The sequence below is a fragment of the Melospiza melodia genome, chromosome 31 (assembly GCF_035770615.1).
Source record: "Melospiza melodia melodia isolate bMelMel2 chromosome 31, bMelMel2.pri, whole genome shotgun sequence".
NCBI lineage: Eukaryota > Metazoa > Chordata > Aves > Passeriformes > Passerellidae > Melospiza > Melospiza melodia.
Genome location: NC_086224.1, coordinates 2,196,334 through 2,220,828, shown reverse-complemented (window position 1 = coordinate 2,220,828; position 24,495 = coordinate 2,196,334). Strand labels below are relative to the sequence as shown.

The following is a 24,495-nucleotide window of genomic DNA, read 5'->3' as shown; positions in this document are numbered from 1 at the left end:
CCAAAACCATCCCCGCGACCCGGCGGCCAGTGGGCGGCACCGGGACCAGGAACGGGGCGGGAGTGGTACCGGGAACCGGGCGGAACCGGGAACAGACCGGATCCGGGAATGGCAACGGGGCGGGAACAGGAACGGGGCCCGAGTGGTCCAGGGAACGGCGGTAGCGGGGCACGAACCGAGCGGAAATTGGGGCAGGAAGCGGGCGGAAGCGGGACAGGGACCGTGACAGGAACCGGGCGGAAGCGGGGCACGAACCGTGACAGGAACCGGGCGGAAGCGGGACCGGGAACCGGACGGAAGCGAGGCACGAACCGGACGGAAGTGGGACCGGGGACCGGGCGGAAGCGGGGCTCGGACCGGGCGGAAGCGGGACAGGGACCGGGCGGAAGCGGAGCACGAACCGTGACAGGAACCGGGCGGAAGCGGGACCGGGGACCGGACGGAAGCGAGACCGGGGACCGGGCGAGCGCGGGGCCGGAGCCGGGCGGCAGCGGCGCCTCGGGACCGAGCGGGACCCATGGAGGTTGTGAGGGGGACAGCGGGGCTGGGGGGGACACCGGGGTCGGGCACCGGGACCGCGGCCACCCTGACCGACCCCGCCTGTCCGCAGGATCCCGGCCCCGAGCCTGACCCCGGCCCCGGCCCGGGCCCGGCCGCCGAGAGCCCGGCGGAGCTGGAAGGTGAAACCGGGGGAGCTCCCGGCACCGGAGGGGACGCGGTGATTTCGGTGTCCCGGGGGCCGTTCCTGTCCCGGGGTCTGGGGGAGCCATGAGCTGGGGGTCCGGGATTGGGACACCGGGAATATCCCGGAGTTTGGGGTGTCCCGGAGCTGGGTGTCCGGGATTTGGGGTGCTCCGTGACTGGGGGTATCCCGGAGTTTGGGGTGTCCCGGAGCTGGGTGTCCGGGATTTGGGCTGCTCCATAACCGGGGATATCCCGGTGTCGGGGGTACCCCGGAGCCCTAAGCTGGGTGTTGTGTGATTTGGGGTGCCCCATGACCGGGGATATCCCGGATTTGGGGTGTCCCGGAGCCCTGAGCTGGGTGTTGTAGGATTTGGGGTGCCCCATAACCGGGGATATCCCGGAGTTTAGGGTGTCCCGGAGCCCTAAGCTGGGTGTTGTGGGTTTTGGGGTGCCCCATGACCGGGGATATCCCGGATTTGGGGTGTCCCGGAGCCCTGAGCTGGGTGTCCCAGAAGTGGGAGTGAAACGGGATTTGGGGTATTCGAGGTTTTTGGGGTGTCCCGGGACTTGAGGTATCAGAGGATTTTGGGGTGTCCCGGAGCCCCGAGCTGGGTGTTCAGGATTTAGGGTGCTCCATGACCGGGGATATCCCGGATTTGGGGTGTCCCGGAGCCCTGAGCTGGGTGTTATAGGATTTGGGGTGCCCCATGACCGGGGATATCCCGGATTTGGGGTGTCCCGGAGCCCTGAGCTGGGTGTTGTGGGATTTGGGGTGCCCCATGACTGCAGTTAAGGGTGTCCTGGGGTTGGGTGTCCGAAATTGGGAGTGAAATGAAATGGGATTTGTGGCACTGGAGGGTTTGGGGTGTTCTGGGCTTTGGGATATCCTGGGTACTGGTGTGTCCCGAGATTTGGGGTGTCTGAGGATTTTGGGGTGTCCTGAGATTTGGGGTGTCAGAGGATTTTGAGGTGTCCCGGGATTGTGGGTGCCACAGGATTTGGGGTGTCTGGCACTGGTGGTGTCCCGGGATTGGGGATGTCCCGGGTTTTGGGGTGTCTGGGATTGGGGTGACCCGGGTTTTGGGGTGTCTGGGATTGGGGTGCCCCGGGTTTGGGGGTTCTCCAGGTTTTGGGGTGCCCCAGGATATGGGGTGCCACAGGATTTGGGGTGTCTGGGATTGGGGTGTCCCGGGTTTTGGGGTGCCTCGGGTTTTGGGGTGTCTGGGATTGGGGATGTCCCGGGTTTTGGGCTTCTCCAGGTTTTGGGGTGTCTGGGATTGGGGTGTCCCGGGTTTTGGGGTGCCCTGGGTTTTGGGGTGTCTGGGATTGGGGTGCCCCTGGATTGGGGATGTCCCGGGTTTTGGGCTTCTCCAGGTTTTGGGGTGCCCCAGGATTTGGGGTGTCTGGGACTGGGGGTGACCCGGGTTTTGGGGTGTCTGGGATTGGGGTGCCCCGGGATTGGCGTGTCCCGGGTTTGGGGGTTCTCCAGGTTTTGGGGTGTCTGGGATTGGGGTGTCCCGGGTTTTGGGGTGTCTGGGATTGGGGTGTCCCAGGTTTTGGGGTGCCCCGGGTTTTGGGGTGTCTGGAATTGGGGTATCCTGGGTTTTGGGGTGCCCCGGGTTTCGGGGTGTCTGGGATTGGCATGTCCCGGGTTTTGGGGTGCCCTGGGTTTTGGGGTGTCTAGAACTGGGGGTGTCCCGAGATTGGGGATGTCCCGGGTTTTGGAATTCTCCAGGTTTTGGGGTGCCCCGGGATTTGGCGTGTCTGGGATTGGGGGTATCTGGGATTGGGGATGTCCCGGGTTTTGGGGTGTCTGGGATTGGGGTGCCCCGGGATTGGGGATGTCCCGGGTTTGGGGGTTCTCCAGGTTTTAGGGTGTCCCAGGATTGGGGATGCCACAGGATTTGGGGTGTCTGGGACTGGGGGTGTCCCGGGTTTTGGGGTGCCCTGGGATTGGGGTGCCCCGGGATTGGGGATGTCCCGGGTTTTGGGGTTCTCCAGGTTTTGGGGTGTCCCATGATATGGGGAGCCACAGGATTTGGGGTGTCTGGGATTGGGGTGTCCCGGGTTTCGGGGTTCCCCGGGTTTTGGGGTGCCCTGGGTTTTGGGGTGTCTGGAACTTGGGGTGTCCCGAGATTTGGGATGTCCCGGGTTTTGGGCTTCTCCAGGTTTTGGGGTGTCCCGGGATTTGGGGTGTCTGGGATTGGGGTGCCCCTGGATTGGGGATGTCCCGGGTTTGGGGGTTCTCCAGGTTTTGGGGTGCCCCAGGATTGGGGATGCCACAGGATTTGGGGTGTCTGCGACTGGGGGTGTCCCGGGTTTTGGGGTGCCCCGGGTTTTGGGCTTCTCCAGGTTTCGGGGTGCCCTGGGTTTTGGGGTGTCTGGGATTGGGGTGCCCCGGGTTTTGGGGTTCTCCAGGTTTTGGGGTGTCCCAGGATTGGGGATGCCCCGGGTTTTGGGGTGCCTTGGGTTTCGGGGTGCCCCGGGTTTTGGGGTGCCCTGGGTTTTGGAATTCTCCAGATTTTGGGGTGTCCCGGGATTTGGCATATTTGGGATTGAGGATGTCCCGGGTTTCGGGGTGCCTGGGTTTTGGGGTGCCCCGGGTTTTGGGGTGTCTGGAATTGGGGTATCCCGGGTTTCGGGGTGCCCTGGGTTTTGGGGTGCCCCGGGTTTTGGGGTGCCCCGGGTTTTGGGGTTCTCCAGGTTTTGGGGTGCCTGGGTTTTGGGGTGCCCCGGGTTTTGGGGTGTCTGGAATTGGGGTATCCCGGGTTTCGGGGTGCCCCGGGTTTTGGGGTGCCCTGGGTTTTGGGGTGCCCCGGGTTTTGGGGTGCCCCTGACGCTGCCCCCCCAGGGGACGCTCACCGCGGTGCCTACACCGCCTTCATGAGATCCCATCGCTGCTACGACCTCATCCCCACCAGCTCCAAACTCGTCGTCTTCGACACATCCCTGCAGGTGTGCCAGGGCCGGGGGGCACCTTTGGGGTCAGGGGGGCACTTTTGGGGTCAGGGGGGCACTTTTGGGGTTGTGAGGGCACTTTTGGGGACGAGGGGGCATTTTTGGGGATGAGGGGGCACTTTTGGGGCCAAGGGGGCACCTTTGGGGTTGTGAGGGCACTTTTGGGGTTGTGAGGGCACTTTTGAGGACAAGGGGGCACTTTTGGGGATGTGAGGGCACTTTTGGGGTCAGGGGGGCACTTTTGGGGTCAGGGGGGCACTTTTGGGGTTTTGAGGGCACTTTTGGGGCCAAGGGGCACTTTTGGGGATGACGAGGCACTTTTGGGGGCTGTGAGGGCACTTTTGGGGTTGTGAGGGCACTTTTGGTGCCAAGGGGGCACTTTTAGGGCTGTGAGGGCACTTTTGGGGCTGGGGGGGGCACTTTTGGGGCCAAGGGGGCACTTTTGGGGTTGTGAGGGCACTTTTGGAGTCAGGGGGGCACTTTTGGGGCCAAGGGGGCACATTTGGGGTTTTGGGGGCACTTTTGGGGTTGTGAGGGCACTTTTGGGGCCAAGGGGGCACTTTTGGGGTCAAGGGGGCACTTTTGGGATTGTGAGGGCACTTTTGGGGCTGGGGGGGCACTTTTGGGGTTGTGAGAGCACTTTTGGGGCCAAGGGGGCATTTTTGGGGATGAGGGGGCACTTTTGGGGCCAAGGGGGCACTTTTGGGGTTGGAGAGGCACTTTTGGGGTTTTGAGGGCACTTTTGAGGACGAGGGGGCACTTTTGGGGCCAAGGGGGCACTTTTGGGGCTGTGAGGGCACTTTTGGGGCCAAGGGGGCACTTTTGGGGTTTTGGGGGCACTTTTGGGGTTGTGAGGGCACTTTTGGTGCCAAGGGGGCACTTTTGGGGATGAGGGGGCACTTTTGGGGCTGGGGGGGCACTTTTGGGGATGTGGGGGCACTTTTGGGGTTGTGAGGGGGCACTTTTGGGGTTGTGAGGGCACTTTTGGTGCCAAGGGGGCACTTTTGGGGATGAGGGGGCACTTTTGGTGCCAAGGAGGCATTTTGGGGATGAGGGGGCACTTTTGGGGTTGTGAGGGCACTTTTGGGGTTGTGAGGGCACTTTTGGGGCCGAGGGAGGCACTTCTGGGGCCGAGGGGGCACTTTTGAGGCTCCCTGACCCCCGTGCCCGCAGGTGAAGAAAGCGTTCTTCGCTCTGGTCACCAACGGCGTCCGGGCGGCCCCGCTGTGGGACAGCAAGAAGCAAAGTTTTGTGGGTGAGCAAAAGGGGTCTGGGGGGGGTCTCTGGTCTCTGGGGGGTTTTGGGGGGGCTGGCAGGACCCTCCTCACCCTGCGTGCCCCCCCAGGAATGCTGACCATCACCGACTTCATCAACATCCTGCACCGCTACTACAAATCCCCCATGGTGAGGGCTGGGCTCTGTGGGGAGGGGGGATGTGGGGTTGGGGTTTTGGCTGTGCCATCTTCTGAGCTTCCTCCTCCTCCTCCTCCTCCTCCTCCTCCTCCTCGTCCTCCTTCTCCTCCTCCTCCTCATCCTCATCCTCGTCCTCGTCCTCATCCTCGTCCTCGTCCTCCTCCTCGTCCTCCTTCTCCTCCTCCTCCTCCTCCTCGTCCTCGTCCTCGTCCTCGTCCTCGTCCTCATCCTCATCCTCATCCTCCTCTTCCTCCTCCTCGTCCTCCTCCTCCTCCTCCTCCTCATCCTCGTCCTCGTCCTCATCCTCCTCTTCCTCCTCCTCCTCGTCCTCCTCCTCCTCCTCCTCCTCCTCCTCCTCCTCCTCTCCTCCTCCTCGTCCTCCTCCTCCTCCTCCTCCTCGTCCTCCTCCTCCTCCTCCTCCTCCTCCTCTTCCTCCTCCTCCTCCTCCTCCTCCTCCTCCTCCTCCTCCTCCTCTTCCTCCTCCTCCTCCTCCTCTTCCTCATCCTCGTCCTCCTCCTCCTCTTCCTCCTCCTCCTCCTCCTCCTCCTCCTCCTCTTCCTCCTCCTCGTCCTCCTCGTCCTCCTCCTCCTCTGGGGTTGGGGTTTGGCTGTGCCATCTGAGCTTCCTCCTCCTCCTCCTCGTCCTCTTCCTCCTCTTCCTCCTCCTCCTCCTCTTCCTCCTCCTCCTCCTCCTCCTCCTCCTCGTCCTCCTCCTCCTCCTCCTCCTCTGGGGTTGGGGTTTGGCTGTGCCATCTGAGCTTCCTCCTCCTCCTCCTCCTCCTCCTCTTCCTCCTCCTCCTCCTCCTCACAGGTGCAGATCTACGAGCTGGAGGAACACAAAATAGAGACGTGGAGAGGTGAGAGAGAGGGGGGGCATCACTGCTGCCCTTCTGCCCTTTTTGGGGTGTGCCCACCCCTCTCCATGCCCTCACCCACCCCCTCTCCCCACAGAGGTTTATCTGCAAGACTCCTTCAAGCCGCTGGTGTGCATTTCCCCCAATGCCAGGTAGGCCGGGGAGGGCACGGAGAGGGGCACAGGCGGTGGTGGCAGTGCCAGGGACACCCCAAATGCCCCCTGCCTTGCCACCCCACAGCCTGTTTGACGCCGTCTCCTCCCTGATCCGCAACAAGATCCACCGGCTGCCCGTCATCGACCCCGCCTCGGGGAACACGCTCTACATCCTCACCCACAAACGCATCCTCAAGTTCCTCAAGCTCTTTGTGAGTCTGTGCCCCTTGGCGAGGGTGGCATCAGAGCAGCACCCTGGGTTTGGGATGTGCCAGGGTCACACCGGGACCCCCAGCCCGGGCTGTGCCAGCTGCCTGTGCCAGGGGCTGCTCTGAGAGCCCCAGCCTGGGCTGTGCCAGCTCCCTGTGCCAGGGCCACAATGGGATCCCCAGCCTGGGCTGTGCCAGCTCCCTGTGCCAGGGTCACACCGGGACCCCCAGCCTGGGCTGTGCCAGCTCCCTGTGCCAGGGGCTCCTCTGAGACCCCCATGCTGGGCTGTGCCAGGTCCTGGTGCTACTCTGGAACTCCCAGTCCAGGCTGTACCAAGTGCCAGCCCAGGCTGTGCCAGCTCCCTGTGCCAGGGCCACACTGGGACCCCCAGCCTGGGCTGTGCCCGGTGCCCATTCCAGGATTACCCAGGATGTTCACCCTGGGCTGTGCCAGGGGCTGCCCCAAGACCCCCATCCTGGGCTGTGCCAGGCCCAGGTGCTACCCTGGTACTCCCAGTCTAGGTGGTACAAAGTGCCAGCCCAGGCTGTGCCAGCTCCCTGTGCAAGGGGCTGCTCTGAGACCCCCATCCTGGGCTGTGCCCAGTGCCCGTTCTGGGATTACCCAGGATGTTCACCCTGGGCTGTGCCAGGCTCAGGTGCTGCCCTGAGACCCCCAGTTCAGGTGGTACAAAGTGCCAACCCAGGATGTGCCAGGGACTCCTCTGAGACCCCCGTCCTGGGCTGTGCCAGGCCCAGGTGCTACCCTGAGACTCCCAGTCCAGGCTGTACCAAGTGCCAGCCCAGGCTGTGCCAGCTGCCTGTGTCACAGGCTGCTCTGAGATGCCCATGCTGGGCTGTGCCAGCTCCCAGGTGCTGCCCTAAGACTCCCAGTCCAGATGGTACAAAATGCCAGCCCAGGCTGTGCCAGCTCCCTGTGCCAGGGTCACACTGGGACCCCCATCCTGGGCTGTGCCAGGCCCAGGTGCTACCCTGAGATTCCCAGGTGCCAGCCCGGGCTGTGCCATCTCCCTGTGCCAGGGCCTGCCCTGATCCCCTCCATCTAAGCCGTGCCAAAATGTGCCCCAGAACCTTGGGGGTTTCACTCTAAACCCCCCAACCTGTGCTGTGCCAGCTCCCTGCACACCAGGTACCACCAGCTGCGGGTGGGCACAGCCCTGGTACCTCACCAACCCCTCCCTGGAGATGCCACAACCCCCCCCATGCTTTGCCCCCCGTTTTTTTTTGTCCTTTCCCCATCAATCCTGAGCTCAGCCCTGTCCCCTCAGATCTCAGAGGTGCCCAAGCCCGAGTTCATGGCACGGAGCCTGGAGGAGCTGCAGATTGGCACCTACAGGAACATCGCCGTGGTTGGCACCAGCACTCCCATCTACGTTGCCCTGGGCATCTTCGTGCAGCACCGAGTGTCTGCCCTGCCCGTGGTGGATGAGTCAGGTGAGGGTGGCCTGTCCTGGCTCTGGATGTCCCCAAGTGTCCCCTCCTGGGCGCCTCGGGCGTGGCTGAGCTGCTCCTCTTCCTCCTCCCCAGGGCGTGTGGTGGATATCTACTCCAAATTCGATGTGATTGTGAGTGCTGGAAAGTTCTGGAATGGGGGGAAAAATCCTGGAATGGGGGGGAAATTGTGGAATGGGGGAAATTCTGGAATGGGGGGAAAATCCTGGAATGGAGGAAATCCTGGGTGTGAAAAACCTGGAATGGGAGAGAATCCTGGAATGGGGAGAAATTCTGGGCTGGGGGGAGAATCCTGGAATGGAGGAAATTCTGGGCTGGGGGGAAATCCTGGGTTGGGGATAAAATTCTGGGGTGGGGGGAAAATCCTGGGTTTAAAAACCTGGAATGGGGGGAAATCCTGGGCTGGGGGAAAATCCTGGAATGGAGGAAATTCTGGGTTGGGGATAAAATCCTGGGTTGGGGGGAAAATCATGGAATGGAGGAAATCCTGGGTTGGGGGGAAATCCTGGGTGTGAAAAACCTGGAATGGTGGAAATCCTGGAATGGGGGGGGAAATTGTGGAATGGGGAGAAATTCTGGGTTGTGGGGGGAAAATCCTGGAATGGAGGAAATTCTGGGTTGGGGATAAAATCCTGGGGTGGGGGGAAAATCCTGGGTGTGAAAAACCTGGAATGGGGGGAAATCCTGGAATGGGGAGAAATTCTGGGTTGGGGGGAAAATCCTGGAATGGAGGAAATCCTGGGTGTGAAAAACCTGGAATGGGAGAGAATCCTGGAATGGGGAGAAATTCTGGGCTGGGGGGAGAATCCTGGAATGGAGGAAATCCTGGGCTGGGGGGAAAATCCTGGGTTGGGGATAAAATTCTGGGGTGGGGGGAAAATCCTGGGTTTAAAAACCTGGAATGGGGGGAAATCCTGGGCTGGGGGAAAATCCTGGAATGGAGGAAATTCTGGGTTGGGGATAAAATCCTGGGTTGGGGGGAAAATCATGGAATGGAGGAAATCCTGGGTTGGGGGGAAATCCTGGGTGTGAAAAACCTGGAATGGGGGAAATCCTGGAATGGGGGGGAAATTGTGGAATGGGGAGAAATTCTGGGTTGTGGGGGGAAAATCCTGGAATGGGGGAAATCCTGGAATGGGGGGGAAATCGTGGAATGGAGGAAATTCTGGGTTGGGGGAAAATCCTGGAATGGGGGAAAATCGTGGAATGGAGGAAATCCTGGAATGGGGGAAAATACTGGGGTGGGGGGAAATTGTGGAATGGAGGAAATTCTGGAATGGGGGAAAATCGTGGAATGGGGGGAAATCCTGGGTGTGAAAAACCTGGAATGGGGGAAAATCCTGGAATGGGGGGGGAAATTGTGGAATGGGGACAAATTCTGGGTTGGGGGAAAATCCTGGAATGGGGGAAATTCTGGGTTGGGGGAAAATCCTGGAATGGGGGAAAATCGTGGAATGGGGGGAAATCCTGGGTGTGAAAAACCTGGAATAGGGGAAAATCCTGGAATGGGGGGGGAAATTGTGGAATGGGGACAAATTCTGGGTTGGGGGAAAATCCTGGAATGGAGGAAAATCCTGGGTGTGAAAAACCTGGAATGGGAGAGAATCCTGGAATGGGGAGAAATTCTGGGTTGAGGGGGAAATCCGGGAATGGGGGGAAAATACTGGAATGGGGTTGGGGGGGAAAATCCTGGAATGGAGGAAATCCTGGGTTGGGGGGAAAATCCTGGAATGGGGGGAAAATCCTGGGCTGGGGAAAAATCCTGGAATGGGGGGAAATGCTGGAATGGGGGGGAAAATCCTGGGTAGGGGGAAAATTCTGGAATGGGGGGGTAAAATCCTGGAATGGAGGAAATCCTGGGCTGGGGGGAAAATCCTGGGTGTAAAAACCTGGAATGGGGGAAAATCGTGGAATGGAGGAAATCCTGGGCTGGGGAAAAAAAATCCTGGGTTGGGGATAAAATTCTGGGGTGGGGGGGAAAATCCTGGGTGTGAAAAACCTGGAATGGGGGGAAATGCTGGAATGGGAGAGAATCCTGGAATGGGGAGAAATTTTGGAATGGGGAGAAATTCTGGGTTGGGGGGGAAAATCCTGAGCTGGGGGAAATCCTGGAATGGAGGAAATCCTGGGCTGGGGGAAAATCCTGGGTTGGGGATAAAATTCTGGGGTGGGGGGAAAATCCTGGGTGTGAAAAACCTGGAATGGGAGGAAATGCTGGAATGGGAGAGAATCCTGGAATGGGGAGAAATTCTGGGTTGGGGGGGGGAAATCCTGGGTAGGGGGAAAATTCTGGAATGGAGGGGGGGGAAATCTTGGAATGGGGGAAAATCCTGGGCTGGGGGAAATCCTGGAATGGGGGGAAATACTGGAATGGGGGGAAATCCTGGGTGTGAAAAACCTGGAATGGGAGAGAATCCTGGAATGGGGAGAAATTCTGGGTTGGGAAATCCCGAGCTGGGGGGAAATCCTGGAATGGGGTGGGGAGAAATCCTGGAAAGGGGGGGGAAATCTTGGAATGGGGGAAAATCCTGGGATGGTGGAAAATTCCTGGGCTGGGCTGGGGGGGGAAAATCCTGGATTGGGGGGGGGGGAAATCCTGGGCTGGGGGAAATCCTGGAATGGGGGGAAAATCCTGAGCTGGGGAAAATCTTGGAATGGGGGAAAATCCTGGGTTGGGGGAAAATCCTGGGTTGGGGAGGAAAATCCTGGAATGGGGGGAAAGTCCTGGAATGGGGGAAAATCCTGGAATGGGGGGAAAATCCTGGGTTGGGGAGGGAAATCCTGGGCTGAGGGGAAAGGGGGGAAAATCCTGGGCTGGAGGAGGCAATACTGGCATGGGGAGAAAAATTCTGGACTGGATGGAAAATCCTGGGATGGGGGGAAATTCTGGAATGGGGGGAAATCGTGGAATGGGGGAAAACCCTGGTCTAGGGGGTAAAACCCTGGTCTAGGGGGTAAAACCCTGGGCTGGACGGAAATGCTGGGCTGGGGAGAAAATTCTGGGCTGGGGGGTGGAAATCGTGGAACGAGGGGAAATCCTGGGTTTTGGGGGGAAACACAGTGGGATGTTGGGGGCCTCCTAATGTGTCCCCAACGTTTTGTCCCTGCCCCAGAACCTGGCAGCTGAGAAAACCTACAACAACCTGGACGTGACGGTGACGCGGGCGCTGCAGCACCGCTCCCACTACTTCGAGGGCGTCCTCAAGTGCTACAAGCACGAAACGCTGGAAACCATCATCAACCGCCTGGTGGAGGCTGAGGTAACAACCCCAGACTGCTGGGGGGGGTCTCTGGGGTGACACTGGGGGTCCCTGCACCCCCTCAGCCCCTCGCTGTGTCCCCCCCTTTGCCCAGGTCCACCGGCTGGTGGTGGTGGATGAGAGCGATGTGGTGAAAGGGATCGTCTCCCTCTCGGACATCCTGCAAGCCCTGGTGCTGCCCCAGGGCCCCTGAGGCAGTTTTTGGGGTGGGAAGGGGGGTTCAGTCCTCTCAATCCCCCCCAAAATCTCTTCTCCTGTATCACTGTGCCCCCCGCCCCCGGGCTGGCGGGGACCCCCGGGGGATGCCCCCACTCACCAGCAGCACCCAGCAATAACCCCCAGCCCTGGGGCAGCCCCTGCTGCCTTTCTCTGGGTGAGGGGCACCCCAGAGCCCCCCTCGTGCCGTGCCCCTGCACCCCAAAGCCGTGTGGGGTGATGGGGGGCAGCCCTTGACCTCCCTTGGGGTCACCCTTAGCCATGCCAGGGCTGTTCTGTGTGGCCTCTGGTCCCTGTCACCCTGCACCCTCTCCCTGGGTTTGGTGACACCCACCCGGCCCAGGAACCCCCCAAAAAACCCCCGGGGGTCTCCCCCCAGGTCCCCTCCACCCTCTCCCTGGGTTTGGTGACACCCACCCGGCCCAGGGACCCCCCCAAGCCCCCCGGGGGTCTCCCCAAGGTTACCCCACACCCTGCACCCTCTCCCTGGGTTTGGTGAGACCCACCCGGCCCAGGGACCCCCAAAAAACCCCCGGGGGTCTCCCCCAGGTCCCCCCACACCAGCCACCTTCTCCCTGGGTTTGGTGAGACCCAGGGACCCCCCCAGTGCCCCCCGGGGGTCTCCCCAAGGTCCCCCCCACACCCGCCACCGCTTCGTGTGTGAGGACAAACCACGAATAAACACAGACCTGGCACCACCCTGGCTCCGTGCAGGGCACGGGGGGCATTGACCCGGGCACCGGGGGGGTGTGTGGGGAGGGGGTGTGAGCCCCCCGTGTGGGAAGGGTGAATCTGCTGAGCTCACCCAGACCCTAAATCCCTGTTTGTTACGCCTGTGGCTTTTCTAAAAGGCCGGGATTGGGGATGGGACAGAGACAGGGACCCAGCAGGACATGGGGACCCGGCAGGACAGGGGGACCCGGCAGGACATGGGGACCCGGCAGGACAGGGGGACCCGGCAGGACATGGGGACCCTCTGGTGGGCACCGCGGTGAGCAGGGGGAGTCAGGCAGGGGCTGGGGGAGGCTGAGGGGGCTGAGCTGGATGTTGGGGCGCCCCGGGGGGGTCTCGGGCAGCCGGGACAGCGCGGTTCGCCGCCGGTGTCCGCAGGGGAGGTGCGAGGCCCGGCCGTGCTGAGCGAGGCACATTCCTGGCGGGGAGGGGGACGGCCGGCCCGGGCACCGCGTCCGTGCCAGTGCCGGGCTCCGGCAGTGCCAGGGGAGCGCCGGGCAGGTACCGGGGGGGCTCCGGGCGACTCGGGAGGGGGGCCGTGCCGGTTTGCCGGTTGCCATGCCGCCGCCGGAGGGTTGCTAAGCTCCGCTCGGAGCCCGCGTGGGCTGCAGCGCTCGGTGCCAAACCCGCCATCGCCTGCTTGTCGCAGGGGGGGAAGGGATCCCGCGGGGCGAGGGAAAGGGGGGGGGGGGACACACAAACACACACACGCGACACACCGACACCCCTGGGACGGCCGGTGGGGTCCCCGCCGTGCGCCGCTCCCGCCGGGGTCAGCGTGGCCCGAGGTGGCACCGGGCGGGACACGGGGGCACCGGGGGCACGCGTGCGGCAGGTGGGTGCGTGCGGGCGGGCTGGTGGCACCGCCGAGGCTCCGCCGAGCCCCCCCCCGCCACCGTGGGGACCCCCGTGTCGGCCGGGGCGATGCTGGGGGGTCCGGAGCGGGGCGGTGCGGGGCGCCTGCGGATCTGCGAGCGGACCAAGCTGGTGCTGGTGGAGATCGACACGGTGGCGTGTTGCAGCCCGGGTGGTGCCGGCATGGCCGCGGGCTGCTGGCCCGAGCCGCCCTGGACCTACCGCCGCATCGCCGGGGAGTACGCGTGAGTGGGGACCGCCATTTGGGGCTGGGGGGGGTCCGTCCCGCTCCCCTGCCCTGCTCCCCTCCCTCGCTGCCCTCACTCCCCTCTCTGTCTTGCAGGTACCTGGAGAAACGCTTTGTGGCCGAGCTGGCCCCCCCTTGGCCCCCAGCGCCCTCCAACCCCCCTTGTGGCCTGCAGGACTTCACAGCCCGGCCCCGAGTCCCCCCCACCCCCTGCCCCCCACCACAGCTTGAGGGGCCGGGGGGCAGCGGCGGACCCTGGGGGGGTCACGCCGTGCCCACCCCTCGGCCCCCCTCGGTGTCGGGGGACAAGCAGGGCCCCCCCACGTACGAGGTGCACATGCAGCGGGTGCAGGCCGCCCACGGCCGCCGAGGGGGACCCCCCCCTTACATCGCACCCCCCGCCTATGACGGTCCCCACCGCACCCTCCAGCTGCGACCCCCGCGGGGACCCCGCAGCTCCCCGGCGGCTCCTCCTCGGGCCCGGGGCGCTGTGCCGGGCGCCTGGAGCCACACTCTGCCCCGGGCGGCCACCGAGGCCAAGCACCGGTGGCCCCGTGCGACGCTGCCGTCCCCAGCAGGGCCTGGCACCGGCCCCCGGCACTGCCAGACGCTGCCACGGGCGGCGGCCGGCCGGGAGCGGGCAGCGGGGCGCGGGAGGGGGCAGCGGGGAACGGGGGGCCACGTCCTCATCGATGCCACCCGCGTGGTGGTCCGCGCCCAGTACGTGCCACCCCCGCAGCGCCAGCAGGTCCGCTATGCCAGGGCATCCCCTCCTCGCAGCCCTTCGGTGCCCGCCGGGCTCGGCGGCGCTTTGGCAGCGCCCTCGCCGCCCCGGGAGCCGCCCGGCAGCCCCCGCAGCCCGTGGCACAGCCCGGGGGGCTGCAGGGGTGCCCGGGGGCGGCCCCCGCCGCGGCGGCCGGTGCTGTACGCGCAGGCATTGCGGGAAGCCGTGTCCCGCATCCGCCGGCACACGGCGCCCGACTCGGACTCGGATGCCGAGAGCAGCGTGGGGGGGTCCCGGCAGCGCCTCTGCCGAGACCCCCGAGCCTACAGCAGCAGCAGCAGCAGCCTGGAGAGCGCCGGAGCCCCCCCGGGCCCCGCCAGCCCCACCCCGGCCTGAGGGGCGGGGCTTAGCGGGGTGTGGCGCTTTGGGGGCGGGGCTTGGCGGGGCGTGGTCCTCAGGCGCTCAGGGCTGGAGTTCCCACGGGCTGACCCCAATAAAAGCTCCGGGATCCCCCGCGCTGCCTCTGTCGCTGTTTGCGGGAGGTCGGGGTGGGGGGGTGTCACCCCTTCAGGTCACTCGGTGCCCCCCAACAGTGTCACCCCTTCCGTGCCCCCCAACAGTGTCACCCCTTCGGGTCACTCCGTGCCCCCCAACAGTGTCACCCCTTCCGTGCCCCCCCAACAGTGTCACCCCTTCCGTGCCCCCCAACAGTGTCACCCCTTCAGGTCACTCCGTGCCCCCCAACAGTGTCACCCCTTCCGTGCCCCCCAACAGTGTCACCCCTTCAGGCCACTCGGTGCCCCCCAACAGTGTCACCCCTTCAGGTCACTCCGTGCCCCCCAACAGTGTCACCCCTTCAGGCCACTCCGTGCCCCCCAACAAGCGCTCGGGTGTCCGGGCACGCCCCCGTGACATCGCCGGTGTCCCGTTACGGGTCACACGGAGGTCCCGGGTGTCCCTGCGGCCACCCCGGTGCGTCACAACGCGGGCAGGACGTGCCACCCCCGCCGTGCCCCCCATAACGAGCGGGTGACACAGCAGGGCCACCACCAGCCCCACGTCACGGCCGGGGGGGGACCCCCAGTGAGTCACTGTCCCCCCCAAAGAGCCGCCACCTCTGTGAGTCACCGCAGGAGGGAGGGAAGGGAGGGAAGGGAGGAGGATCCCCAGGAAACCGCACAAATATCGCGGCCAATTTGCGCCTTATTTAAACCCGGCTCCTCCCCCGCCCCCCCGGCGCGACCCTGTCATTACCGCGGTGCCACCGGCGCGGAGGGCACGGCACGGGGCACCCCGGGAGGCCGGGGGGGCACCCCGAGGCAGCGCCACCCCCGCAATGTGTCCCCCCGTGCTGGCATCCAAGTGCCACACCTGGCTCTGGCCGCAACGGCGATTGCAGCCCCGCCGTGGAACAGGGGGGGTTATGGTGGCACCTGGCACGGCTTGGCATGGCCTGGCACGGCATAGGGTGGTTGGCAAGGTGCGGTGTGAGCCGCGGATTGTCACGGCACGATGCAGCCTGGCACAGTTTGGAACGCTGCTTGGTATAACCAACATGTCTTGGCACAGCTTGGTATAGCCTGGAACAGCTTGGCATAGCCTGGCACAGCTTGGTATAGCCTGGCACAGCTTGGCACGGCAGCCTGGCACGGCTTGGCAAAGCCCAGAAGAGCCAAGGTCAACTCAGCAGCCTTGGCACGGCTTGGCATGGCCTGGCACGGCATAGGGTGGGTGGCAAGGTGCGGTGTGAGCCGCGGATTGTCACGGCACGGTGCAGCCTGGCACAGCCTGGCACAGTTTGGAACGTGGCTTGGTATGACCCAGAACATCTCGGCATAGCTTGGTATAGCCTGGCACAGCTTGGCACAGCAGCCTGGCACGGCTTGGCAAAGCCCAGAAGAGCCAAGGTCAACTCAGCAGCCTTGGCACGGCTTGGCATGGCAAGGAACAGCTCGGAACAGCTCAGTGCAGCCTGGCAGAGCCTGGCACAGCCTGATGCCGCCTGGCATGGCTCAGCACAGCTCAGCATGGCTCGGCAAAGGCCAGAACGCTTGGCACAGCCTGTTTGGCACAGCTCATCACAGCTGGGCACGACTTGGCACACCTTAGCACAGCCTGGCACGGCTCAGTTTGGCACAGCACAGCACGGCTTGGCACAGGCTGGTACAGCCTGGCCCGGCTCAGCACAAACTACCACAGCTTGGCACGGACTGGTATAACCTGGCACGGCTCAGCACAGCCTGGCACAGCTCAACACAAACTAACACAGCTTGGTACAGTCTGGCACGGCCCAGCACAGACTGGCACAGCTTGGCATAGGCTGGTACAGCCTGGCACGGCTCAGCACAGCCTGGCACAGCTCAACACAGGCTAGTTCAACCTGGCACGGCTCAACACAAACTACCACAGCTTGGCATAGCCTGGCACGGCCCAGCCCAGCCTGGCACGGCCCAGCACAGCCCGTCACGGCCCGGCGCGGTGCCCGCCGGGGTGCCCCAGACGCGGGGGCAGCGGCGCTGCCGCTCCCGCCGGGAAATTCACCTTCTAATTCCGGCCGCGCCGGCGCCGCCGCCTTCCCCTGGCACCCCCGGGGGCACCGGAACGCGCCGCAGCCTCGGGGGTGCCAGTGCCAACCTCAGCCCGTGCCAACCGGGTGACAACGCCCGGGACCGGGGGGTCCCGCCCGCTACCGGAGCCCCCGCAGAGGGACGCGTGTGGCCGCCAGATGTCGCCGCGCAGCCGGTGAGCGATGGCACCGGGGGGCACCGGGGGGCACCGGAGTCCTGCCTGCCCCCCGAGCGGTGCTGTGTCCCCAAAGAAGCGCCAGCCACGTGTGACATCCGTGCCAGGCAGTGCCAGGTGTCACCGGGGCAGGGAGCTGTGACCCTCGCGTGTCACCGGTGACGGCGGTGTCCCCAGAGGGCAGTGCCAGCTCTGGCTGTGCTGCCAGAGAGCCGTGAGCGTGGTGGGTGCTGGTGGTGTCTGAGAGCTTTGTGTGTCACTCGTGACAGCGATGTCACCGCAGGCCTGTCCCCGTGTGTGTGTGTGTGTGTCCTGCTGCTGTCCCCAGACAGCCACCACCCCTGTGTGGCACTGGTGGTGGCTGGCGTGCCCAGAGAGCCGTGTGTCGTGTGTCACTGGAGCTGGCAATGTGCCAAAGGAGCCCTGCCCATGGATGTGCCAGTGCAGCGAGCTGTGACCTTCGTGTGACAACGATGTCCCCAGAGATCCGTGTCCATGTGTGCGCTGCTGCTGGCATTGTCCCCACAGAGCCACGACTCACACGGGCAGCTGGCAATGTCCCAAAGGAGCCCTGCCCATGTATGTGCCAGTAATGGCGGTGTCCCCAGCCAGCTGTGACCTTTGTGTGACAATTGTGTCCCCAAAGATCCGTGTCCATGTGTGCGCTGCTGCTGGCATTGTCCCCACAGAGCCATGACCCACACGTGCAGCTGGCACCGGCCATGCCATGTCCCAAAGGATCCCTGTCCCAAAGGAGCCCTGCCCATGTATGTGCCAGTAATGGCGGTGTCCCCAGCCAGCTGTGACATTTGTGTGTCACTGGTGACAACGATGTCCCCAAAGATCAGTGTCCTTGTGTGCGCTGCTGTTGGCAGTGTCCCCACAGAGCCGTGACCCACACGGGCAGCTGGCACCGGCCATGCCATGTCCCAAAGGAACCATGTCCGTGTATGTGCCAGTGCAGCGAGCTGTGACCTTCATGTGTCACTGGTGACACTCTGGTGACAACGATGTCCCCAGAGATCCGTGTCCATGTGTGTGCCACTGTTGGCATTGTCCCCACAGAGCCACGACTCACACGGGCAGCTGGCAATGTCCCAAAGGAGCCCTGCCCATGTATGTGCCAGTAATGGCAGTGTCCCCAGTGAGCTGTGATATTTATGTGGCACTGGTGACACTCTGGTGACAACGATGTCCCCAAAGATCTGTGTCCATGTGTGCACTGCTGTTGGCAGTGTCCCCACAGAGCCGTGACCCTCACGTGCAGTTGGCACCGGCCATGCCATGTCCCAAAGGAACCACATCCATGTATGTGCCAGCGCTGGAGGTGTCCCCAGCCACCTGTGACTTTCGTGTGACAATTGTGTCCCCAAAGATCCGTGTCCATGTGTGTGCTGCTGCTGGCATTGTCCCCACAGAGCCGTGACCCACACGTGCAGCTGGCACCGGCCGTGCCATGTCCCAAAGGAGCCCTGTCATGTGTCACTGGTGTTGGCAATGTCCCAAAGGAGCCCTGCCCATGTATGTGCCAGTGCTGGCAGTGCCCCCAGCCAGCTGTGACATTTGTGTGTCACTGGTGACACTCTGGTGACACTCTGGTGACAACGATGTCCCCAAAGATCCGTGTCCATGTGTGCACTGCTGTTGGCAGTGCCCCCTCAGAGCTGTGACCCTCACGTGCAGCTGGCACCGGCCGTGCCATGTCCCAAAGGAACCCTGTCATGTGTCACTGGTGTTGGCAATGTCCCAAAGGAGCCCTGCCCATGTATGTGCCAGTGCTGGCAGTGCCCCCAGCCAGCTGTGACATTTGTGTGTCACTGGTGACACTCTGGTGACACTCTGGTGACAACGATGTCCCCAAAGATCCGTGTCCATGTGTGTGCCACTGTTGGCAGTGTCCCCGCAGAGCCATGACCCTCACGTGCAGTTGGCACCGGCCATGCCATGTCCCAAAGGAACCACATCCATGTATGTGCCAGCGCTGGCAGTGCCCCCAGCCAGCTGTGACCTTCGTGTGACAATTGTGTCCCCAAAGATCTGTGTCCATGTGTGCGCTGCTGCTGGCATTGTCCCCACAGAGCCATGACCCACACGTGCAGCTGGCACCGGCCGTGCCATGTCCCAAAGGATCCCTGTCCCAAAGGAGCCCTGCCCATGTATGTGCCAGTAATGGCAGTGTCCCCAGTGAGCTGTGATATTTATGTGGCACTGGTGACACTCTGGTGACAACGATGTCCCCAAAGATCCGTGTCCGTGTGTGTGCTGCTGTTGGCAGTGCCCCCTCAGAACTGTGACCCTCACATGCAGCTGGCACCGGCCGTGCCATGTCCCAAAGGAACCCTGTCATGTGTCACTGGTGTTGGCAATGTCCCAAAGGAGCCCTATCCATGTATGTGCCAGCGCTGGCGGTGTCCCCAGCCAGCTGTGACATTTGTGTGTCACTGGTGACACTCTGGTGACAACGATGTCCCCAAAGATCCGTGTCCATGTGTGTGCCACTGTTGGCAATGTCCCCACAGAGCCGTGACCCTCACGTGCAGCTGGCACCGGCCATGCCATGTCCCAAAGGAACCATGTCCATGTATGTGCCAGTGCAGCCAGCTGTGACCTTCATGTGTCACTCGTGACAACGATGTCCCCAGAGATCCGTGTCCGTGTGTGCGCTGCTGTTGGCAGTGTCCCCACAGAGCCGTGACCCTCACGTGCAGCTGGCACCGGCCATGCCATGTCCCAAAGGAACCCTGTCATGTGTCACTGGTGTTGGCAATGTCCCAAAGGAGCCCTGCCCATGGATGTGCCAGTGCTGGCAGTGCCCCCAGCCAGCTGTGACATTTGTGTGTCACTGGTGACAACGATGTCCCCAAAGATCAGTGTCCTTGTGTGTGCTGCTGCTGGCATTGTCCCCACAGAGCCGTGACCCTCACGTGCAGCTGGCACCGGCCATGCCATGTCCCAAAGGAACCACATCCATGTATGTGCCAGTGCAGCGAGCTGTGACCTTCATGTGTCACTGGTGACAACGATGTCCCCAAAGATCCGTGTGTGTGCTGCTGTTGGCAGTGCCCCCTCAGAGCCGTGACCCTCCCGTGCAGCTGGCACCGGCCATGCCATGTCCCAAAGGAACCCTGTCATGTGTCACTGGTGTTGGCAATGTCCCAAAAGAGCCCTGTCCATGTATGTGCCAGTGCAGCGAGCTGTGACCTTCATGTGTCACTGGTGACAACGATGTCCCCAAAGATCCGTGTGTGCGCTGCTGCTGGCAGTGTCCCCTCAGAGCCGTGACCCTCCCGTGCAGCTGGCACCGGCCGTGCCATGTCCCAAAGGAACCCTGTCATGTGTCACTGGTGTTGGCAATGTCCCAAAAGAGCCCTGTCCATGTATGTGCCAGTGCAGCGAGCTGTGACCTTCATGTGTCACTCGTGACAACGATGTCCCCAAAGATCCGTGTCCGTGTGTCCGCTGCTGTTGGCAGTGCCCCCTCAGAGCCGTGACCCTCCCGTGCAGCTGGCACCGGCCGTGCCACATCCCACGCGTGCCAGCAGCGCTGTCCGCGTCCCCGCAGCGCGGTGTCACCTGCTGACACCCTGACCGTCCCCACGCCACCGTCCCCGCCGCGTCCCCGTGTCCCTGCCCGCCGTGCCGCCTCTCCCAGGCCGCGCGAGGAGCCGGTGGGAAGGGCCCGCTGAATGCGCCATTGTTGCGCGGGGTTGGAGTCACAGATAATTACCTCAATTAGTTACAATGGCAGAGTAATAAATACAGGCTTAGCGGCTCCTTCCCCACTGCGGCTTCTCAGATTAATCCAGCCCGGGCGAGCGGAGCTGAAAGGATTGATGGACAATTCATTAAACCCGCCGAATGCCGCACAAGGCACCCGTGAAGGCCGGCGTTAGCCCCCGGCGGCTCCGCTTTGTCCCTAATTGTTCGTCTCGGGCCTTGGTCACCTATCAGGGAGTGGGTGACGGCGACGGTCCCCCCGGGGCTGGCATGCCCGGGGATTAGAGGCCAGCGCTGCCACCGTTGCTGGGCGCGTTGGCCCCGCGCCGGAGGAATGCGGCGGATGGGAGGGGGCGGCCGGACAAGCCGGGAGCTGGCGGGACGCGGGTCCGCATCGACCGGAGGCGAGGGGAGCCGGGACGGGGCTGTGCCGCTGGGGATGGTGACAGGGGATGGGATGGGATGGGATGGGATGGGATGGGATGGGATGGGATGGGATGGGATGGGATGGGATGGGATGGGATGGGATGGGATGGGATGGGATGGGATGGGATGGGATGGGATGGGATGGGGATGGTCCTGCAGGTGGGATGGGGCCAGGTGGGCACAGCTCTGTGTGTCTGTCCTGCACCTCTGGATGCTGCTCTGCCCTTCTGTCGTGCATTTCTGGAAATGGCAGAGTCCTCCTGCCCCACACTTCTGGGTACTGTCCTGTCCTGCACCTCTGGGAATGCCACAATTCCCCTGTCCTGCACTTCTGGGCACTGTCCTGTCCTGCACCTCTAGGAATGACAGAATTCCCTTGTCCTGCACCCCTGGAATGCCACAATTCCTCTGTCCTGTACCTTTGAGAATAACACAATTCCTCTGTCCTGCACCTCTGGGAATGCCACAATTCCTCTGTCCTGCACCCCTGGGAATGACACAATTCCCCTGTCCTGCACCCCTGGGAATGACACAATTCCTCTGTCCTGCACCTCTGGAATGCCACAATTCCCCTGTCCTGCACCTCTGGGTACTGTCCTGTCCTGTACCTCTAGGAATGACAGAATTCCCTTGTCCTGCACCTCTGGAATGCCACAATTCCTCTGTCCTGCACCCCCTGGGAATGCCACAATTCCTCTGTCCTGCACCTCTGGGAATGCCACAATTCCTCTGTCCTGCACCCCTGGGAATGCCACAATTCCTCTGTCCTGTACCTCTAGGAATGACAGAATTCCCTTGTCCTGCACCTCTGGAATGCCACAATTCCCCTGTCCTGCACCCCTGGGAATGCCACAATTCCCCTGTCCTGCACCTCTGGCCACAGTCCCGTCCCTTTTCCTGGATTCTGGGAATGACACCATCCCTCTGTCCCACACCTCTAGGCACAGCTCTGTTCTGCATCTCTCTGTGTCATCCTGTCCCTCTGTTCAGAAACTTTGGGTATTGTCCTGTCTTTCTGTCCTGCACGTTGGGGAATGTCACCACCCCCCTGTCCTGCACTCCTGGGCATGGCTGTGTCCCTCTGTCCTGCACCCCTGGGCATTGTCCTGTGTTCCTGTCCTGAACTTTGTGGAATGTCACCACCCCACTGTCCTGCACCCCTGGGCAGGGCTGTGTCCCTCTGTCTGCACCCCTGGGCATGGCTCTGTCCCTCTGTCCTGCACCCCTGGGCATTGTCCTGTGTTCCTGTCCTGAACTATGTGGAATGTCACCACTCCACTGTCCTGTACTCCTGGGCATGGCTGTGTCCCTCTGTCTGCACCACTGGGCAGGGCTGTGTCCCTCTGTCCTGCACCCCTGGGCATGGCTGTGTCCCTCTGTCCTGCACCACTGGACATTGTCCTGTCTTTCTGTCCTGAGCTTTGTGGAATGTCACCACCCCACTGTCCTGCACCCCTGGGCATGGCTGTGTCCCTCTGTCTGCACCACTGGGCAGGGCTGTGTCCCTCTGTCCTGCACCCTTGGACAGGGCTGTGTCCCTCTGTCCTGCACTCCTGGGCATGGCTGTGTCCCTCTGTCCTGCACCACTGGGCATGGCTGTGTCCCTCTGTCCTGCACCCCTGGGCATGGCTCTGTCCCTCTGTCCTGTACTCCTGGGCATGGCTGTGTCCCTCTGTCCTGCACCCCTGGACATTGTCCTATCCCAGTGTCCCACATTTCTGGGGAACGACATCTCTGTCCTGGAAGCCCTCCTGTCCCTCTGTCCTGCATTTCTGTGTGTCTCTCTGTCCCACAGCCCCAGGCAGAGCCCCATCCCTGAAAACGGGGCTGTCCCATCCCTCAGCAGGCCCAGCTTGTGGCCACCATCCAGCTGTTACCCGGCTTCCCAGATGTGACAGCCCGCTGCAGGATGGCACCGCCCTCTCCCTGGCCCTCAGCTGGCCCGCAGCAGCTATTTCCAGCACCCAGGGATATTTGTCCACGCCAGGGGAGGTCTGTGCCCCGTGCCCAGGGTGCCCCTGCCCACCTGGGGGTCGCGGCTGCCCGAGGTGCCCAGCAGGACACGCAGGAAAAGCTGAGTAACAGAGGTGACTTATAAGAATGTCATTATCTATATTCCTGACTCCTACCGCAGGAAAACAGGCTATTTTCATGCTGAAGCAGGAGCAGAATTTAGCAGGCAGATAAACGGGCAGGCGGGAGATGCTCGGAGGGTTATTTCGGGCTGTGTTCCTTTCCAGGCGTTTTCCTCGCCTTTTGGTATTTTACTCTCCACGCCGGGCTGTGTTTTGACCTCGGCGCGGGCAGCGGGGGCCCCCAGGGTGTTTTTCCCCCCCCTCCTCCTTTGAGTCTCGAAACATCAACTTTTCCACTATCGGCTCCGCGGGATATTTCGGGTGCTGGCAGCGTCATCCCGCAGCCTTTGATGCGGTGCAGCCTCAGGGGCCCCGAGAGGTTCCCGGCTCTGGAGGGGGAGCGCGGGCGGTGGGCACCCCCGGGACACCGGGCTGGGGGTCCCCCAAGCACAGAGAAGGAGGTTTTGATGTCCCCAAGTGTGAAATAATGGTGCAGGGGGGGGATGTGTGGAGCCTGTGGCCATCCCCGTGGGATGCCTGTCCCAAAAGGATGCCCTTGCCAAGGGTGCCCCTTCTGGGGATGTGCCCACCCCTTTGGGATGCTTATCCCAGGGAAAAATCCCATCTCAGGGCACGTCCTGAGAGCTGAATTCCCATCCTGGTGGGGTGCCCACTCCTGGACTGTCCCAAGAAGATGCCCATTCCAAAGCGATGCCCATTCTGATGGGATGCCTGTCCCAGAAGGATGCCTTTCCCAAGGGTGCCCCTTCTGGGGATGTGCCCACCCCTTTGGGATGCTTATCACAGAAAAAAAACCCATCTCAGGGCACGTCCTGCGTGCTGAATTCCCATCCTGGTGTGGTGCCCACTCCAGTGGGAGGACTGTGCCAAGAAGATGCCCATTCCAAAGGGATGCCCGTTCTGATGGGATGCCTGTCCCAGAAGGATGCCCTTCCCAAGGATGCCCCTTCTGGGGATGTGCCCACCCCTTTGGGATGCTTATCACAGAAAAAAAACCCATCTCAGGGCACGTCCTGCGTGCTGAATTCCCATCCTGGTGTGGTGCCCACTCCAGTGGGAGGACTGTGCCAAGAAGATGCCCATTCCAAAGGGATGCCCGTTCTGATGGGATGCCTGTCCCAGAAGGATGCCCTTCCCAAGGATGCCCCTTCTGGGGATGTGCCCACCCCTTTGGGATGCTTATCCCAGGGAAAAACCCATCTCAGGGCACGTCCTGCGTGCTGAATTCCCATCCTGATGTGGTGCCCACTCCAGTGGGAGGATTGTCCCAAGAGGATGCACATGCTGGGGATGTGCCCACCCCTTTGGGATGCTTGTCCCAGAAAAAAACCCATCTCAGGGCACGTCCTGAGAGCTGAATTCCCATCCTGGTGTGGTGCCCACTCCAGTGGGAGGACTGTCCCAAGAAGATGCCCATTCCAAAGGGATGCCCATTCCAGAGGGATGCCCATTCCAGAGCATGCCCATCCTGAGGGAAGCCTGCCCCACAGAAATGCCCATCCCATGCCAGCAGAGCACCTGCCAACCATGGAGCTGCACCCTCCCGGTCCTCCACATCATTTCTCTTGTGGTCACACGCGGATGTCGGGCTGTTTGTGGGGCCAGTGGCCATCTCTGTCCCCTCTGGCCCCTGCCCCGGTAACCCCGGTGCCCTCCCCCGGCCCTGCTTTTCCCCCGGAGCCGAGGGGAGCCGTCAGCCCCGGCCGGTAGCGGTGATGGACGATGCTCATTCCCTGTC

The 24,495-nt window shown here is 62.7% G+C and overlaps 2 protein-coding genes across 3 annotated transcripts; both read left to right on the top strand.

The window, feature by feature from the left end:
- The first annotated feature begins 610 nt into the window (after positions 1–610).
- On the top strand, positions 611–11,916 carry LOC134431181 (5'-AMP-activated protein kinase subunit gamma-1). Of its 2 annotated transcripts, XM_063179169.1 has the most exons (11): positions 611–680; positions 3,536–3,639; positions 4,816–4,897; positions 4,988–5,046; positions 5,866–5,911; positions 6,006–6,060; positions 6,149–6,275; positions 7,559–7,724; positions 7,818–7,855; positions 10,856–11,002; positions 11,097–11,916. In XM_063179169.1, the coding sequence occupies exons 2-11, from the start codon at positions 3,568–3,570 to the stop codon at positions 11,193–11,195; spliced, it is 891 nt and encodes a 296-aa protein (XP_063035239.1). In that variant the 5' UTR covers positions 611–680; positions 3,536–3,567; the 3' UTR covers positions 11,196–11,916. The 2 variants fall into 2 exon arrangements, with proteins under 2 accessions (XP_063035239.1, XP_063035238.1); XM_063179168.1 differs by having other exon boundaries at positions 4,816–5,046.
- A 729-nt stretch (positions 11,917–12,645) lies between these two features.
- On the top strand, positions 12,646–14,278 carry LOC134431179 (dendrin-like). Its single transcript, XM_063179166.1, has 2 exons — positions 12,646–13,050; positions 13,149–14,278. The coding sequence occupies exons 1-2, from the start codon at positions 12,875–12,877 to the stop codon at positions 14,170–14,172; spliced, it is 1,200 nt and encodes a 399-aa protein (XP_063035236.1). The 5' UTR covers positions 12,646–12,874; the 3' UTR covers positions 14,173–14,278.
- Positions 14,279–24,495: the final 10,217 nt, after the last annotated feature.